The sequence below is a fragment of the Cricetulus griseus genome, chromosome 2 (assembly GCF_003668045.3).
Source record: "Cricetulus griseus strain 17A/GY chromosome 2, alternate assembly CriGri-PICRH-1.0, whole genome shotgun sequence".
Taxonomy (NCBI): Eukaryota; Metazoa; Chordata; class Mammalia; order Rodentia; family Cricetidae; genus Cricetulus; species Cricetulus griseus.
The window spans coordinates 171535623-171554528 of NC_048595.1; the positions used below are offsets into that span (position 1 = coordinate 171535623).

Below are 18906 nucleotides of genomic sequence, written 5' to 3' on the forward strand. Positions count from 1 at the left end.
TGTCATGTCCAACACTAAATACAGTAAGCAACACTAGGAAACAAACCAGCTTCCCCACTGTCTTTACACAGAATATGAAGCTTCTATGTCAACAACCAGCTAACAGATACAAGAAATTTCCTAGGGGAAAGAAAACTGTAATAGAGGAGAAGAAATCAGAACACACTCTGAAGCTTGGGGAACAATTAGAAGGATAAAGCCATATTCTAATTTTTATAATGTGGCATCAGATAGAAAGACAAGTTCAGTGAAAAACTCAAGTTTATTTCTGAATACACATTAAAACTGTATTTATTCAGAATGTCATAATCAATTCAAAAATAGAACTTTTCCTCTGTACATGTTAACACTGTGAGCTAGATACATGATAGTCAGGGCTTCCAGACTGAATTCTCTAAAAACAAATGTATACTTTATACACATTGAATTTATCATACAAAATATATACAACAACATTAACTTTGGTGTAGAAAAATAAGACTGCCAGGTCATTTACACAAAATGTATTCTGGTTAACTTTTTCCAAGGGCTTCACCAATTAGCCGAACAGCAATGTTCTTGCCTTCATCTGTCTGGATCACAAGTAAAGCTTCGAATCTGCCCACTGACCGTGGTCGGAAGTGCACTGGGATGTGGATATAGTGCCGGGCTCTGAGGAGAGAAGGGAATGGAAGGGCGTGAAGTGACAGCAGTCTGCAGTGGCCTGCTACAGCACAGGAGTGATGGGAGGATGGAGCACACAGAGTCCTATTTAGAATTTTTTTCTTTTGTGGTTTTTATGGACAGGATCTCTCTGTGTAGCCTTGGCTATCCTAGAACTTCCTCTGTAGACCAAGCTGGCCTCAAACTCACAGAGATCTGCCTGCCTCTGCCTCCTGAGTGCTGGGATGAAAGGCGTGTGCCACCACAACCAAGCCTATTTCATTTATTTATTTATTTATTTATTTATTTATTTATTTATTTTTGGTTTTTTGAGACAGGGTTTCTCTTTATTGCTTTGGAGGCTGTCCTGGAACTTGCTCTGGAGACCAGGATGGCCTGGAACTCACAGAAATCTACCCGTCTCTGCCTCCCGAGTACTGGGATTAAAGGTGAGCACAACCAATGCCCGGCTTTATTTCTAATTTTTTTAATGCTAACATTTAACAAGATGCTGAAAAACAGGAAAGGGAAATCAAGATAGTACAACTGAAGAATATCTGCCCAGCATGTCTGAGGCCTCTGGTTTAATCCCAAACACTGGTTTTGTTTCCTTGAGAAGGGTTCTCACATAGCTCAAACTGCTCTCAAACTTGTATAGCCAAGGATGACCTTGAACTTTGAGTTCCCTTACCTCCACCTTCCAGACTAGAATTCTGTGATGAACCCAGGGCTTCATGCACAAGGTAAGCGCTCTTCCCAGCTGAGCTACACCCAAGCCCCAAAACAAAATGAAAGTCAAAACAAAACAAACCACTCCAATTAGACTAACACAATATTGGAATTCTATCTCTGGGTAGCCAATTAAAACAGGAAACAGGAGTCAGGCAGTGGTGGTGTACACCTTTAACCCTAGCACTAGAGAGGGAGAGGCAGGCAGATCTCTGAGTTTGAGGCCAGCCTGGTCTATAGAGCCTGAGTTCCAGGACAGCCAGAGCTGTTACACAAAGAAACTTTGCTTTGAAAAACCTAAAACAAAACAGGAAAGAGAGAATTTACATTGCTTCTCTGTACCCCAAATACAAACACAAGTCACTACCTACAGATAAGAAAAAACCCTAAAAATGATGGCTTTGCTTAATTCAGGCAGCATATTGTACTGAAAAGAATTTAAAAACCTGTCCCATTTTTACCAACACTACTGTGCAATTTTAATGCTCTAAAACCTGATACTTTTATAAAAAATTATTCTTGGAAGCTTTATTTTCAGATTACATAGAGTGGCAAAGAGTGCCTATGTTGGGGATTAGAGAGATGGCTCAGGGGTTAAGAGCACTACCTGCTCTTCCAGAGGTCCTGAGTTCGATTACCAGCAACCATGTGGTGGCTCACAACCATCTGTAATGAGATCCGGTGCCCTCTTCTGGCATGTAGTCATACATGCAGACAGAATACTGTATATATAATAAATAAGAGCAATGCTAACGGAGGCTTGTTCTTGTCCATAAAACCTTATTCCCAGATATACTTTAGGACTGTGGCGAATGCTCTTTCTATACTTTATGCACAGCCTGCCCATATGTAGCCATCAGCTTTTGGTTTAATCACTGTAAGTCAAAGATGAGAGCTTTTCAGACTTGTCCCTCACAGCAAGGCCCTTCATCCTAGTGGCTTCCCAGAATGGCAAGCTTTGAAGTTTGGTGATCAGAAGCAGCATAGACTCTCACTAACAATGTCTTCATAATGAAAACCAGAACTGGCTTTTGGATGCAGAAGAGCATGCTGGGATGGAGAGATGGCTCAGTGGTTAAGAACTCCTCTCTTGCAGTGGACCCAGGTTCACGCACATGGTGGCTCACAACATCTCTAACACCAATCCCAGGAGATCTAATGCCCTCCTCTAGATTAGCTGGTACCAGGCAAGCATAAAAGTTACACACATGCATGCATACATGCACGCAGGCAAGGATTCACACACAGAAAATATAAATAAACAAATCTTTTTAGAATGTAGGAGAGAACTAGTTGCTGAAAAGTTGTCCTCTTATTTCCACAGGTGGTATATATACACACCCACACTATACACGGTGAGCCTCTCCCCCCCATATACATAATGACAAAATCAATCCTTAAAAATCAAAAACAACAAAATGGTATACTCTGTGTTTCTAAGTTTCTTTAGATTCAGTAAACATGATCCCATGTGATGGGATGGGTAATCCTGTCAGCCAGACAGGATCGAGTAAACTTAGGTGGGAAGACCCACACAAATTATGCACAGCATCAATCCATGGGCTGGAGTCCTGGACTGAGCAATAAGTAAGCAAGCTGAGTGCCTGCATTCATCTCTTTTTGGCTCCCTGACTGTAGATATGTAACCAGCTATCTCACAATCCTGCCTCTGTGACTTTCCCACCGAGATGAGATCAAATAAGGAACTGAAGTAAGCCCTTCCTTCTTCAGTTTTTTTTTTGGGGGGGAGGGTTAGGTATTTTGTCATAGCTGAGAGAAGTAACTAAGACACCCAGTTTGTATACAAAAGTGGGGTTCAACTTACGACATTTTCTAGCTCTAGGACAATAAGTCCATAGCACAAATTCACCTCAATTATAATGTTTACTTTTACCTGTATAACAATAGGAACTGTTTTTTTTAAAAGAACCAAGTCTTATCATGTCTGTCTTAGACCTGTCATGGTCCAGGACAAGTTTCCAACTGCTATAACTCTCAAGGTACAAGAAATGACAGGTGTATGCTACTATGACTACTTACACTTTCTATATTTTCAAAACTGGTTTTTGGAAGCTGACTTAAATGCTATCTCATATGAACATATGTATTTCTCATTATTTCTTACTGGGCTGTTATAGTGCAATCTATAAGAATCTATAAGCAGCAGCAAAATGACTAAATCTAGGCAGCTTCACAGAGATAAACTACATCTTGTTAAAAATTGAGATGAAGCAAAACAAATGAAATAATCCGATATTTCAATTGCCAAAATTACATGAATTTAGGTAATGTCAGTACTTAATAAATGTGTAGTATCTCAAAGATAGTTTTTCTATTGCCATCATCAGACTGAATGCTTGTGGCCCTGTCCCAAAACTTGTCTTGCACCTGGTTATTTTCTAGCTAACACAATGGCTCAAAAACAAACAAACAAACAAACAAACAAACCCAAAACAAAACATTAGTTTCTGGGTAAAAAGAAGAACACAAGGTCCAGACTTAAAGCTAATCCAGTGATACCTGAAGGATGACAACTGGGAAACATCACAATAAATGTTTTCCCAATTCACTGAGGAATTGGAAAATTTAAACCCATGACCTCAGTATTGACCAGTGAAAATAGCATCTGAAGCATGAACTATTCTACAAGTTAGCCATGAGGTTATTAAGCACCGGATCAGAGCCTGCAAGGCCACCATAATGTTAAGTGACCCACAGGAACTAGTGACACACCCTAGGCAGGATTCTTCACTTGCTTAGCTACTTGCAAAGAGTGAGCAGAAAGCTCCTTGCCACCAGGGATGAAGAAGAGAATCTGCAAAGAGGCAACCCCTCTTGCCCTCAATCCCCAGAGTAAGCCCTGTACCCTCAGAAGAATACGATGATTTTTGATAAACTCACCTCAAAGAGTATTTGGAATGTTTCATATAGAAAGGTGCTCTGGGGCTCACAAACTTTAGCTGGAAATGAACAGGAAACATTTTGTAATAGTAGGAAAATTTGGTATTTGTCATACATAAAACTTGGCTTTGCTTTAAACATACACTGCATAAATTTAGGTCCAGCCAAAAATTAGGCAAGACAACCAAGAGTTGCATGAACAGAAACACATTTAAAGAGCTCTGACTAATATAAATATTATCTAGAGGGGGCTGGAGAGATGGCTCAGAGGTTAAGAGCACTGACTGCTCTTCCAGAGGCCCTGAGTTCAATTCCCAGCAACCACATGGTGGCTCACAACCATCCATTATGAGATCTGGGGCCCTCTTCTGGTGTGCAGATATACATGGAAGCAGAATGTTGTATACATAATAAATAAATAAAAATCCTTAAAAAAATAAATAAAAAATAAATATTATCTAGAAATATACTGTATGACAGAGGATACAGAAGGAAAAAAAGTTAAAATTTTTTAAATTTGATTTTCAAATAAAAGATCATGAACTGCAAATGAATTTCTTTTCAAATACAGTTTTAAATCATTTTTAAAAATTAATGTATTACAACTAAAATATTATAGAATACGTTTCTCATCATAATAACATTTTATGGGCTTTTGAAAGCCCATAATAACATTTTCAACTTACTGCATGAGTGAAAAAAGAATTATTTCGCAAATTGACTTTCAGTGTCCTGGATTCCCCAAGTTTCGTTGGCAAGAACATGTAGACGTCCTTTGGGGCATATACTCCATGGTGACTCAAGTCAAGCTGCCTGCTTAGGGAACAGGTTTACAAAGAAAGGCAATTACTCAGTTTGTAACAATGTTTCCATATACTATGTTATGCAGTGCAACTTTGTGTTTCATCTGCAACTCAAGAGACTTGCACTGGAGCTTATCTAGTCTATGTGAATGATGCCACAGGGAGGCTCTTCCAGGAATGCTGGGTTAGGGGCATTGTGAAGGTACCTTCTTCCCATTTCTGCTTCTGTTCTTGTCACCTGGACCACTCATACTTCCACGGGCTGGCTATTTTGAATTGTTCAAAGACAACCTCTCTGAGACTCTTGACTTTTCCCATGGAAATGGGCACACTGTATCTGTTTCAGTCCTGATTTTATACATTGACTTTCTGCCACTCTACTTTCTAACCTCTCTGGACTTCAAACTGCTAGCATGACACTCTCCCCAGGCAGTTGTCTGACACTTTTCCTGTTTACTTCCCAGTATTTCTCAGGGCTATTACCCAACTTAGCAGTGTGAAGGGACTGTCAGGGACTCTCCATTTGAAAACTGTGGAGACAAGACCACCCCTACCCTCATCTTTAGCACTTTTTTTTTTTTTTTTGTATCATCAGAGTTCAAAGAATATGAAATGAAGAGATAAGCGGACAGCAGAAAGAGGGTGTACTTTCAGAGCTGGAGAGATGGCTCAGTAGTTGAGAATACTTCCTGCTCTGACCTTTCAGCACCTACATAGTGGTTCACAGCTGCCTGCTAACTCAGTCTTAAGGGATTTGATGCCTTATTCTGGACTCCAAGAACACTTGCACTCAAGTGACAGACACTCACACAAGCACACATGTTCGTCAAATAAAAATAACATAAATCTTAAAATATATATATAATAATGATAAACTTTCACTGTGGACATGATGGCCTATAACCCTACTTCTTGGGAGAAGGAGTTAAGAGGCAAAAAATTTAACATCATCCTCAGCTACACAGCAAATGTAAGCTAGCCTGACCAAAACAAACAAAAACCCCTACTTTCTTAGGAATTTGATTGTATTTGTGTGTGTATGTAACGGCCTGTGTGTGCAGTACCCGTGGAGGCCAGGGGAGAGGACTGGATCCCTTGGAGTTGGAGTACAGGCTGCTGTAGCCACCTAACAGGGAGCCAGGAACTATAATCTAGTCCTTTGCAAGAACGGCAAGTGCTCTGGACTGCTGGGCCATCTCTCAGCCACAGAATCTATGCTCATACTCTTCTTATGAAAATATAAAACAGCACAAACACTTTGGGGAAAGTATTTGTCATCTTGTGTTTAAAGTTAAACATGCTTATCATGTTATCCAGCAATTTAGGGTAACAATATTGTTTTTTATCATCCAAAATGAATAAAAACATTTATCCTCAGAAATATATAAGGGAGGCACAGTGGTGCACACCTTTAATCCCAGCACCTGGCAGGCAGGTGGATCTCTCTGAGTTCCGGGACAGATAGGGCTACACAGAGAAACCCTATTGGGGGTGGGGGGTGGGGGTGGAAGTGACTCTTCTAAGCACAAATGTATGTTAATGGTACACCTGTATCTCACTGACATGAACAGAAACTCTCAAGATGGACACAACATACACACCCAGGTATGTGAGCAGAGGTCTCGGGCACAGCACACCTCCGAGACACGCCTGCAGCATCTACTTTAATGAGGGTATCGCTGGAGGAGCATGAGTCTTCAGAGTCATTTTCTGCTCTGATGCTCTGTATAGAAAAAAATAAAAAAGTGGGAGGAGAAACGGTGACTACTCCAGAAAGCACAAGGACAAGGACATTTCCTTATGGGAATTCCATTATTTTCTTTAAAACACTGCAGAGACATGATTATTTTTAAATCCCTTGAACTGCAAACTCTGTTCCATCTAGTTCTGTTGCCCCATGCCCATACACGTACATACATATAAACAGCAACTTTCAAACATGAGTTCATGAGGACTATAGACAAAAAGCAGACTGCAAAGATGTCAGTTTAATAAAAACTGACAAGAATCTTTTTTTAATTATTTTTTTTATTTTAGAGGAGCTCATATTTACATATCCATCCCCCCCCCATTCCCTCACCCTCCCATCCTCCCATGTTCCCCAGCAACCCTCCAACCCATCCCCCAACTCCTCCCCAGGGATAGTAAGGCCCTCCACGGGGGACTTTCAAAGTCCTACAAGAATCTTAAGATATGAGGCTACAACAAATTACTGAAAAAAGAAACCATATCAGGAAACTGTTATGTATTTTCAGACATTTTCCCACTTAGGGCTTTTAATAGAGGCAATCACTTACTCATGGTATCTAAGATAATGCTAACCTGTCCGGAGAGCTGGAATCTCAGGGTGTGTTTCATGTGAGGCTCTTTAGCAGGGTGGCACTCAACATCCCAAAACTGGGAGTAATCCCCTCTATCTCTGGGCAGAAACATGATGGAGACCTACAAAACACACGAGACACACAGACACAACTTTTTTTTTTTTTTTCCTGTTTTTTCGAGACAGGGTTTCTCTGTGTAGCTTTGGAGCCTATCCTGGCACTCGATCTGGAGACCAGGTTGGTCTCGAACTCACAGAGATCCATCCGCCTGCCTCTGCCTCCTGAGTGCTGGGATTAAAGGCGTGCTCCACCAACACCCGGCCACACAGACCCAACTTTAAACACAGATTAGGAATTCAAAGTTTAGTGTAAACCAAGTAAAACAGCAAATGCATTTACATTGGCTAGTTTTCCCTCTGAAATAATAGACTTGAGGGCTAGAAAAATGACTCAGTTGTTAAGAGCACTAGCTGCTCTTGCAGAGAACCCAGGTTCAACACTCAGTACCCACATGACGGCTCACAACCATCCATAACTCTTGTTCTAGGGGATCCGGTGCCCACTTTTGGCCTCCTCAGGAACTGTACTGTACATGGTACACAGATATAAACAAATAAAAAAACACTTATATACATAAACTAAATAAAACACTTTTTTCTTTTTTTTCTGATTTTATTTATTTATTATGTTTATACAGTGTTCTGTCTGCATACCAGAAGAGGGCACCAGATCTCATTATAGATGGTTGTGAGCCACCACGTGGTCGCTGGGAATTGAACTCAGGACATCTGGAAGAGCAGCCAGTGCTCTTTACCTCTGAGATATCTCTCCAGCCCCAATAAAACACTTTTAAAAGAAAGATATGAACAACTTTATCACTAGTATAACATATCCAAAATATATTTCTTTTAAAGCTATATATAAAATTTCCCTCAAATGTGCAGTATATGCTTTTTTGGAGGAAAATCCCACCATGGAAACAATCTACTCTCAACCTCATCACTGAGGTCTTCTCAGTGCAGACATGAGAATGGTGGAAGGTTAGGGTGACCAGAACAATAAAGCAAATGGTGCTAGATTATAACTCACCAGTAAGTAATTCAGATGCTAGTCAGAGCTAGCAGTCCTGCTTTCTTACACAGCTTAGGTATACATACAACCTGCACATGCACAAACTATGAATGTTCAATTGATGGGGCTAAAGGGGCCCCCAAAGGCAAGGCTGGCTGGTGACAGCAAGAGGAAGGCTTCCAACAGTGATCTGAGCTCCGGAGCAGTATCCAGGGCCCAAGAGCCCTGGGTGTAAAGACAACCGAACCTTTACTGCTTCTCATACAGGCTGTGTCCAAAGCCAGCCAACAGTCACAACTGACTGGATGGAACCCAGCAACCAACAAACTGAGCAGTCCCCTTCTAACAGTCAGGTGTTTTGCTTCCCTACAGCTGCTAAGCACACACACACACAAAAAAATCCCAGCTGCTACTGAACCCATGTAAGAATTCCCAAAAGCAGCAAGCTATGTTTGACAGCCTTACACATGAAAGAGCTCAGTGATGGCTAGGAGTAAGGCAAAACCCTATGGAACAAAACTGACAGGAGGAGACTCAAAATGCAGCTGGAGTGGGGAAGCAGGCTGCATTCCCCAGTGGGTGAAGATCTGTCGGCTGTCTGAGGATGACCACTACAACAGCAACAAAATGGCTCCTGGTAGAGAATGCAGGAGTTGCCCCTCTCTCTGAAAAGATCATTAGTCACCAACAGCAGAGGAAAACCCCAACCAGAACCCACCCAGCCTGCTCTGTATCCAGGAAGGAAGACTGCAGTCATGACAGACCTATCTGTGGCTTGCTGCAATGGCAGCTCCTGCTTCAAATAAGGAACTCACTGGAACTCCTAATGCTCTGCCCTCCAGGATTCAACCTACAGATGCAGGTAGGAGGACTTGTTCTTGCCCCAGCCCCCACAATTCAAAAAGGAATCCATTTCTGTGGCTTTCTATAGCCTTCAAGACTTGCCAGAGACAAGAGACCTGCTGTGACCTGCTTTCTGCAGACTTGTTCTGCATGGAATTGCTGTTGGTTTGCATCCTGAGACCCTCTGAAGGCTTCAAGCTGTAACACTTGCTGACAATCTCTGAGCTGACACCTTGTGTAGTGCACAGGACTGTATTCCTGTGTTATTGCTCCAATGTGACAAATAAAGCTCCTTCTGACCCCCTGATTTCCCTCCACTGTCTGCCCCCTCCATTCTTGGATATCCTGGGACAAGAGAATTTACCATCTCACTGTAACAATATGACAATATTTTAAAGTAGTGCTATATAAAGTCAGTGTTTAGAAGCCTTGGCTTTACCAAAGAACAGTAATTACCAATGAGTTAGTGTCTCTTGAGTCTGGACTGGAACATTAAACACAAAGGTAATCTCATTCCTGCCTTGCATGGATAGCATAAGATAATAACCCAGATTCTGAGAGTTTAGAGGGAAAGGTAGAACAGACCCAGGCAAGAGCACTCAGCCTAGGGAATTGAACATACAATGAAGAGGAGGGGGCCAGCATGAAAACAATGACATCCTGTACAGGTACAAAATAGGCAATTTGTCTGGAACAATGACAGTCATGCCTCTTTAAAAACTGAACTCAGAGCAAAACAGAGAGGAAAAAACAAGTGTTACTGTACATCACACACTCAATACCCCCTGGAAACTTTCATGTTTATTACCTCATTCAATTTTTTTTTTGGGGGGGGGGTTGGTTTTGGTTTTTCAAGACAGGGTCTCTCTGTGACTTCGGAGGCTGTCCTGGAACTAGCTCTTATAGACCAGGCTGGTCTCGAACTCAAAGAGATCTGCCTGTCTCTGCCTCCAGAGTTCTGGGATTAAAGGCGTGCGCCACCACCGCCCGGCTTTAATTCTTATATACATTGATCAATATTTCAAAAGTTTACTGCTCATGACTGTTATTTTTCAATGATGCAGCTGCCCAAGAAGCACCCTAACCCTATTTAGTAACTCTAATTCACCAGGCTAGACTTGGGTGGAATTGTTTCTCTGGTTTATTGTCAGTGTCCTATCCTGACTGACTACAAGTGTATTTGTTCACATTTCCCTAGAAGTCACACAACAATAAAAAACAAAATAAAAAACACAATGGAGCTTACATTTCTAATTATAAATAAATGAGAATTCCTGGCTCTCTACCCACAGTGAGTGTAGCTCTGAGACCTCATCAGAGAAGTTTCTTTTGGAAGTGGATGGTGGTTAATAAACTCACAAATGGCCAGAATGCAGGGAATGAGTATCCAGGGCGTTCTCAGTCACAATATGACATCTCAGTGGAACCCCTGGAGCTGGAGATACAGGCGGTTGTGAGCCACCTCACAAGGGTGCTAGGAAACAAACTTGAGTCCTCTGCAAGAGCAGGAAGTGCTCCTAGCCGCTGAGCCATCTCTTCAGACCTCTAACTAAGGTTTTGAGTAAGATTATGTATGTAACAAATAATGAAAAAAGATGCCATGAATTTGCAACAGTAAGGAGGAATAATAGAAGGTTTTGGAGGGAGGGAGGGAAGGAGGAAATGATTAAGTATATTATAATCGACTCTCGGTTTCCCCTCTGCCCTGACCTCTGCTTAGAGCCCTCATCCAGTGGCTGATGGAAGCAGAGGCAGACACCCACAGCAAAACACTGAACTGAACTCTGGAACCCAGTTGCAGAGAGGGAGGAGTGAAGAGCAAAGAGGTCGGGACCAGGCTGGTGAATCCCACAGAAACAAACAAGGGGGAGCACATGGACCCCAGACTGCTGTCTGGGAGGCCAGCAAGGGACTGATCCAGACCTCTCAATGTGGATGTCAATGAGGAGGCCTCAGCACTCTATTGGGCCCTTGGTACTGGATCAGTATTTATCCCTGGTGTAAGAAGGTACTCTGGGAGCCCATCCCACATGGAGGGATTCTCTCTCAGCCTGGACACATGGGGGAGAGCCTAGGCCCTGCCCAGGATGATATGACCAACTTTGGGGAACCCCCAGGGAACAGAGGGAGGATGAGGTAGGGGGCTGGTGGGGGGTTGGGGGGAGGGAGAGGGAGAGGGAGAAGGGATTGACATGTGAAGCAGCCTTGTTTCTAATTTGAACTATTAAAAAAATAATCTCTTGGGGGAAAAAGTATATAATAATCTCAAAAATAAAAGAAGCAATTTTAAAACTCACACTTTGAAAATAATAAAAGCTCACAACAGCTAGAAGGATTTGCTATCCATGAAAATATACTGATAACCACATGTGAATACTGAATTTTTTTCTGAAGAACAGTGGGTTTCAATGGCTACAGCTGGTAGGTAGAACTACTGTCTTGATCAGTGAGGTTTTTTTTATGAATGCTAGCAGCTGCAAACCTTATCACCAAACTCGATGCTGCTGAGTAGCCTTCCTTCCACAGCACAATGGAAGTGTGCTTGTACCACATAGACCTCTTCTCCAGTGGACAGCTGGCTCTGAGGCCAGCTCTGGTCTGAAAGAGACAAACTGAAGCAACCAGGTCACATGATTCATTCCTGGTGGAATAGTATGTTCTTACCAGCTGTCTATGAAACTTCCAAAACTCACCTTTTGGATTCTTTGGCCTTCCAGTGTTCCAGAAATGGGTGAACATCTGAATGCTGTGTAGGTAGCTCTAAAAACATCTCCAGTTTCATCAACTCCCTGGAAAATAATCATTCAAAATAATTAAATGGCTATTATTATTCAAATGATAAAGAATCTCATAATCTAATACATTAATTAAAAAGATTCCATTAGTCTGATAGTTATGGAGGACAGGACAAATCCATCTCAAAATAGGTCAGGAACACTCAGTACATTCCTAAGAAAGCACTTGCTTCCCAGCTGAGTTCTGCCCATGCCATCAGCAGCAGCTCCCATGGACTGAAACATGATAGACATAACAGCAGTGAGTAAGCACGGAGTGCAGTGGGCGTGCAAAGGAAATAGTGTGTGCACACATGGGGCTCAATAATAAAACATTTCTCAAACTAATTTATTCAGGTAAAAATTGGAACTAGGAAAATTAAATGGAGCAAGCATTTTTGCTTGCTTGGCACTTTTAAAAAGTTTTCTAATTTGATTCTCAGAATTATCTGGTGAAAAAGAATAGCTACACAACATCCCTACCTACAGAAAAACACAAGTGAATAAACTGGTGGCACAAACAATCAACATCTTAACATGTACTTGTATACATGGATTGAAATGGTCCACGGAGTCTGAACAATTTAGGTGACTGACCTTGACATATGGGGGAGCAAAAGATGACAGGTGCCACTTCACATCATTGGGGCCACAATTCTCCAGCTCCAGATAGTTCTCTGAAAAGATAAAATTCACCCTTTTATCCCTGAGAGGGTGGCAAGCAGCTCTATGACAAACCTCATGACCTTGTAGGTCAAGTAGGAACTACAGAATTTTCTAGAGAATCAAATATCCTGTTTTGGATTCTTTTCAAGGTATAATGCAAAGATAATTGAAGGGCTGAGACAAGAGAACAAGATTACACTACAATGGGAAGACAGGTGTCAATGACTCACAAGGTCAGACTAGAGGAGACGAAGGTTCTGTCCTAGGTGCAACACCTCTAACAACACATCACCTGAGCAAACAGCAGAGCCAGTCACAGTTTACAAGCCACTGCTCAGGGAGTCCAGAAAGAAGGCGGAAGGGCATGGGGGCAGCAGGGTGTAAGTGGGCCCAGGGCTTAGATGTAACTTCAGGTTCTGGGATGCAAAAGAGTCCCAAGGTATTTTGAAAGGAACAAGGCAGGAAAATCCAGGAGCACTGGCACCCCAGGTATGAAAAATCCATGGAGAAAGGAGCAATGTCACCTAAGAGGCTACAGATACGGCAAAACAGCTCTTCAGGAGCTCTGATCAAGCTAGCTAGCCATAGTGATGTCATCTAGCCAAACTAAGAAAGGAAAGGCAGGGAGCAGGACCCTTCCACCAGAGAGTGTGTTGAGAAAGATAGCAGTTGCAGAGAAAGATGGGGGTGGAGGTAATGGGAGCACACACTGAGGGCTCACTGAAATGAACAAACAAAGAAGGGGGAAAGGAAGGTGAGGGCAAGGGCAGGGAGAATCCTGAGAAAACGGAGTAGATGGACCTAGGTTTAAGCAGAAGGCATCCTTTGTGACAGAAAACAAGGATTTCATTTAGCCTGATGACTTCTCTATATGTGAGGCAAAGTCAGGAGTTACACAACATGAGAGAACTCAGGGAACAGCTGGAACATGGGCTGCTGGTGAGAACACATGATAAAGGGACATCTGAGATATGAATTAGCAAAGTCTGTATGTTTTGACCATTAATGCCCGGGTGCTGGAGTGGGGACACAAGTTGTCAGACAGCTAAGTTTGACCAAGGCTTAACAAGAAGGCACAAGAAGTCAAGGAAAAGAGGGAAAGGCTATGGTTATCAGGACAGGGAATAGGACTCAAGGAGTCTAAGTAAAGGACCTGAGCTAAGTGATAGAGGCCATGAAGGTTGTGGGCCTTGAAATAGAGACACAACAAGGTTGGAAAGACTAGACTGAAATCCCTGAAGAAGGGGAAAGACGTCTTAAAATAGTGTGAGAGCAAAGTGAGCTACTGCGGTAAATCGTAAGGTCCAGGAGGCCTACAAAGGAAACAAGTCAATGAAAGGTACTGTATGTCTCAGTGAGACATGGACCCAAATCCTTTCTAGAACACCCAAATAATACTATTCATTTAGCAAAAGTCAACAAGGAGGAGGAGAAAGAGACACTAACTACAGAGTACCTACTAGATGGTAAAGACCAGGTTCAATGCTTTATATATAAATAAACAAATGAATGACTAAATCTACCCTCAGTGTGCCCCGAGGTGATGGTTACAATAGTCCCTTAACACATGGGGAAACTGAGCAGTGAACCTAGCCTGTTGAGGACCTCAAAATCAATCAGGATCAGAGACGTGGTCCCTCATTCACACTGTGGTGGTTTGAATGAAAATGGCCCCCAAAGGCAAGTAGTGATAATATTGGGAAGCTTAACCCTTGTTGGAGAAGATGTGGCCTTGTTGGAGGAAGTGTGTCATTGAAGGCAGGCTTTCTGGTTTCAGGAAGCCCAAGTCATGCCCAGAAGCATTCTCTCTTTCTGTTGCCTGCCAATATCAATGTAGAACTCTCAGCTACCTCTCCAGCACCATGTCTGCCTGCAGGATACCATGTTGCTTACCATGATGATAATGGACTAAACCTTAAAACTGTAAGTCAGCCCCAATGAAATGTTTTCCTTTATAATATAGAGTTGCCATGGTCATGGTGTCTCTTCACAGCAATAAAACCCTAATTCACCCATCTCCCTTCTTCTCCAATTACTAGGTGAGAGATCTGGTTGTAAAAGGATAATAATAATCATCCAATAAAACCTAAATACCAGGAATACAGTTATTTGAGCCCAGGCTTCAGATTTTAAGATTGTGTTTTCAAATCCATCCCATTATTGAAATGACTGCAAATGACTTCATAATTTTCTCCGTAAGCAGGAGTAAATTTTGTACATATAACTCAAGATTAACTTTTGATTAACAAGAATCTAGAAGTATAGTTCAGCAGGAAAGCACTAACACATGTGATGCTGAGACCCAGCATACAAAAACAATGCATGGATATATGGAAAACAAAGCACCAGACTTCATGCAGCAATGGCATCAGACCATCCTAATTTTGTGATACAATACCTGAAGTTTTACCAGGTTCTGTTGGAGGAAAAATCACTGTTTTGCTTCTAATTTCAACTTTTGTGGAAGGTGGTTTTGCTATTGGTTTTGTCAAATGACTAATGGAAGGCTCAGGTCCTGGGGCAAGAGGTCCAAATGTGCTCGAGGCCAAATGAAGTAAAGGTTGACTCAAATCTTCTCGTATTTGAACTTTTACCATTTTCTGAAATAAGTCAAATGAATAAGACACGAAAGTAGCCATCAGTTTAAAAGGCACGTTCTGGTTTTTAAATTATGATAAAGAGGTTCAAAACAAAAAACACTAATGAATTTAGAAATTTAGATATAAAATTTATTCATATCTCAAAGCAGTAATCCTTTGGTTCTATCTCTTCTCTGAGCATTTCCTTTTCTTCCCCCACTTCCTTCTATCTCTGTATTTATGTGCATGGGTATGTATGAGTGTACATGCATATGTGCCTAAGCACTCATGTGGAGGTCAGAGGACAACCTTGGGTGTTGGTACTCATCTTCTACCTTGTTTAAGCAAGGCCTCTTATCTGTCACCACAGTGAGTTCTCAGGGATTCTCCTGTCTCTACCTCACTATGCTTCTATGTCTGTCTTTACGTAGGTATTGGGGCTCTAAATTTAGGTCCTGACACTTAGAAGGCAAGTGCTTTACCCACTGTGCCAAGTCCCCTGCCTCACTCCTTCCTTCCTTTTTGATTTTAAAGCAAATAATTAGTAATGGTTTCGAGGTCCTCATTTTCCATCCCCAGTCTCCCAGTAAAACTGTTCAGATCACTAAGGGCAAAAATCTGTACTAAGTGCTCTGAGAAGTATACCTACTTGGGTTTCATCTGACTTCTGAAATGTAAACATTCTAAGAACTATTAAACTGAAGCTACAAAATAAAAAGAATGCTGCCCAGAAAAACAACTCAAACATACCTTCTCTCCGTTATCACAGTGTATATAGATCAAGCCAGTCCAAGGGAACATTGATTGTTTTGTGGACAGGGAAGAATTGGGACTCACAAGAATTTGTATTTTACTTCTAAAAAAAGAAATAAAATAATAATAATAATGAACACTGAGAATATTCTTCACTTTTATAGTAGTAATGACAAGTTACAAATACTGTTCTGCCAATAACCAATCATTGCCTGTGCTGGAAAAAATAGAGACCGTGGTTAGCTCTTGCCCAAACTTCTTTACATGACTCATCTGTCCTTAATACCCAACAATGGTAAACAAAATGTTTTTGGCAGAAATCCCTCAGACCAAGGAAAAACTCTTCAAATAGAAATATCATCTCAGGATCAATTCCAGACAGATTCATACTACATAAACTCTGAGCAACTTGATTAATTGGGGTCACAGCACAAAGCAAATTAACTTTTCAGGAAAAACTGTAAGAAAATACAAGAGGAAAATGAGGAAAGGGTATTAATTAATCAGTTATTGATCTTCTCTGTTATCAAATTTCTCCTCTAGGACGTAAGGTAAAAATAAAAAGCTAAAATTAAGTTTAAATGAAGAGATCGGACTTGCATCTATGAAAAAAAATCATACTTGTCAAAAACTATCATAACAAAATTATTTTCCATTGGGCCATTGGGGCTGGAGAGATGGCTCAGTCATTAGGAACATAGGCTGTCCTTCCAGAGATTCTGAGTTCAATTCGTAACAACCACATGGTGGCTCACCACCATCTGTATTAAGATCTGGTGCCCTCTGCTGATGTGCAAGCATACATGCAGGCAGAATACTGCACACATAATAAATAAATATATAAATCTTAAAATTATCCATTACTAATAACTAATCTATGGGGCTCCTGGGGTCATTTGTAAAATAACTGTTCTACCATCCCTATCTTTTTTTCTCTACTGGCAAGGGCAGTATGATATGATAAACATATGATAAACACAAACAAAAAACAATGCACATTTCAAATCAAAGAGACGGAAAGCAAAACAGCTAGGTTGTATCACAAAATAAGATGGGTACTTTATTAGCAGAGGGCAAACTTTTAACTGAATCATTTTATTTGCTTATTTCTGCAGTTCTGGGAACAGAAACCAGAGACTTACACATGCTAGGCAAGAGCTCTACAACTGAACCCTGAACAAATGTGTAATGAGATAACTTGGTCCCTCAGTTGGGATGAGGAAAGGAATCAGTGGGAGTGGGAACAGAAGGAAAATATGACCAAAATGCATGTAAAATATTTATACATGTATAAAAGTGTTCTATATTCATTATGAATAACTAATACATTGTTTTAAAAGGAAAGCCTCAAAAAAGCCAGGCATGGTGGCATATGTCTTTAATCCCAAAACTCCGGAGGCAGACACAGATGGAACTCTGTGAGTTTGAGGCCAGTCTGGTCTATAGAGTAGTTCCAGGACAGTCAGGGCTACACAAAGAAACCCTGTCTTGAAAAGAAAAAGCCTCCAAGACAGCATCTGAATAACAACACTGGAAAAAAAAAAAGACATACTTACTCTGGTGTGATAAATCCATGTTGTGGTGTGACTGTCAGGCAATGTGCTGGCCAGTATAGCTCAAATTTCAGTACCCTAACAGAGTTATTTATAATCTGGAAACGTCCAGTTTTTGCCATGTCACCTATTGTACCAGATAAATAATGTTAATTCCATTTAGCCATAGTGGAATAAAACAAATGTTAGTAATACTGAATCCTGAGTAAATGCAGGTGTATTATAATAGCTTTATTTTCCTTTTCAACAGTTCAACTATAGGAATCTCAAGTCTGTGCTAAAGTAGGTCTTACTGATAACTCCTGGAAACTACAAAGACCCTGGCTTCCACTGAACCAGGCTAGAGAGATGCTTTTAGGATGCTCTCACCTGACATCACTTTGGGAAACATGTATGTACCATTTGTTCCTGCCCTGAACCCAGAGTTATCAGTGTTAGGTCAATAAGCAGCAGGTAGAACTTCTTAGGTGGAGTACTGATCAATTGTCAGGTATCCGGGTGGGAACTGCAGATACAGGAATGCAAACCCTGACTCCTAAATGGACTTCTGAAAAGTTCTTACCCAAGTATTCACAAGAAGGAGCTACCAGAATCAAGTGTTCCGGATGGACAGCCCACCTTTCTTCAGAGGTTGGTGTGCCCTGAGCGGGGTGGGCAATTTGTGAGAGAAAAGGAGGACCTTGAGGGCCTTTAACTGGTAAAACATCCAAAGAGACATTGTCACTTTGTTTTCCAGAAGTTCCAGATTCACTGGGAAAATGATTTAAAAACAGAAAAGAAGAGATATTAAAAATGCTAACAAATCTAATTATTTCACATTTTATATCAGGACTTCAAAAAATAAAAAATTATGACACAAGTAAAAGGATTTGATATGCCACATTTCTTAGTAAATATGAAGATTCCATATTTTATATACTTAAAAGTACTTTACAGGGCTTGGGATGTAGCTCTGAGATTAGGTGCTTGCCAGGCATGACAATGTCCTAGGGTCTGACACTGACACCACAGGAGAAGAAACACAGAGAATTAAAAAAAAAAAGTTTAAGAGTACATGTACTCAAACTATTTGATGATTTCCTTCTTTTTCTCCTGCCTGACTTCTGTGTCTTAAAATCAAGTTCACAAAATGGTGGAGCAGCCTTTAATCCCAACATTTTGAGGCCAAAACAGGTAGTTTTCAGTGAGTTGGAAGCTATCCTAGTCCATACAAGCATTCCAGGCTAGCCAAGACTACACACAGTTAGACCCTATCTGAGGGAGGGAGGGGA

General features: G+C 41.2%; 1 protein-coding gene across 7 annotated transcripts in view; it reads right to left on the minus strand.

Annotated features, from left to right (window-relative positions):
• Positions 1–243: 243 nt before the first annotated feature.
• Positions 244–18906, minus strand: part of Cep192 (centrosomal protein 192) — an 80450-nt gene continuing 61787 nt past the window's right edge. For 4 of the 7 annotated variants that reach the window (XM_035440087.1, XM_027402678.2, XM_035440084.1 and 1 more), the window contains exons 36-46: positions 18198–18385; positions 17639–17762; positions 16080–16185; positions 15149–15350; positions 12682–12761; positions 12004–12099; positions 7398–7517; positions 6677–6798; positions 4959–5088; positions 4273–4331; positions 244–651 (exon numbers count right to left, since the gene is read on the minus strand). In XM_035440087.1, coding sequence (XP_035295978.1) covers positions 513–651; positions 4273–4331; positions 4959–5088; positions 6677–6798; positions 7398–7517; positions 12004–12099; positions 12682–12761; positions 15149–15350; positions 16080–16185; positions 17639–17762; positions 18198–18385 — 1366 coding nt within the window. In that variant the 3' untranslated portion in view covers positions 244–512. Of the gene's footprint in view, positions 652–4272; positions 4332–4958; positions 5089–6676; positions 6799–7397; positions 7518–11792; positions 11923–12003; positions 12100–12681; positions 12762–15148; positions 15351–16079; positions 16186–17638; positions 17763–18197; positions 18386–18906 lie in introns of those variants that run through there. The other 3 variants (XM_035440086.1, XM_035440088.1, XM_035440089.1) reach the window with 3 other exon arrangements.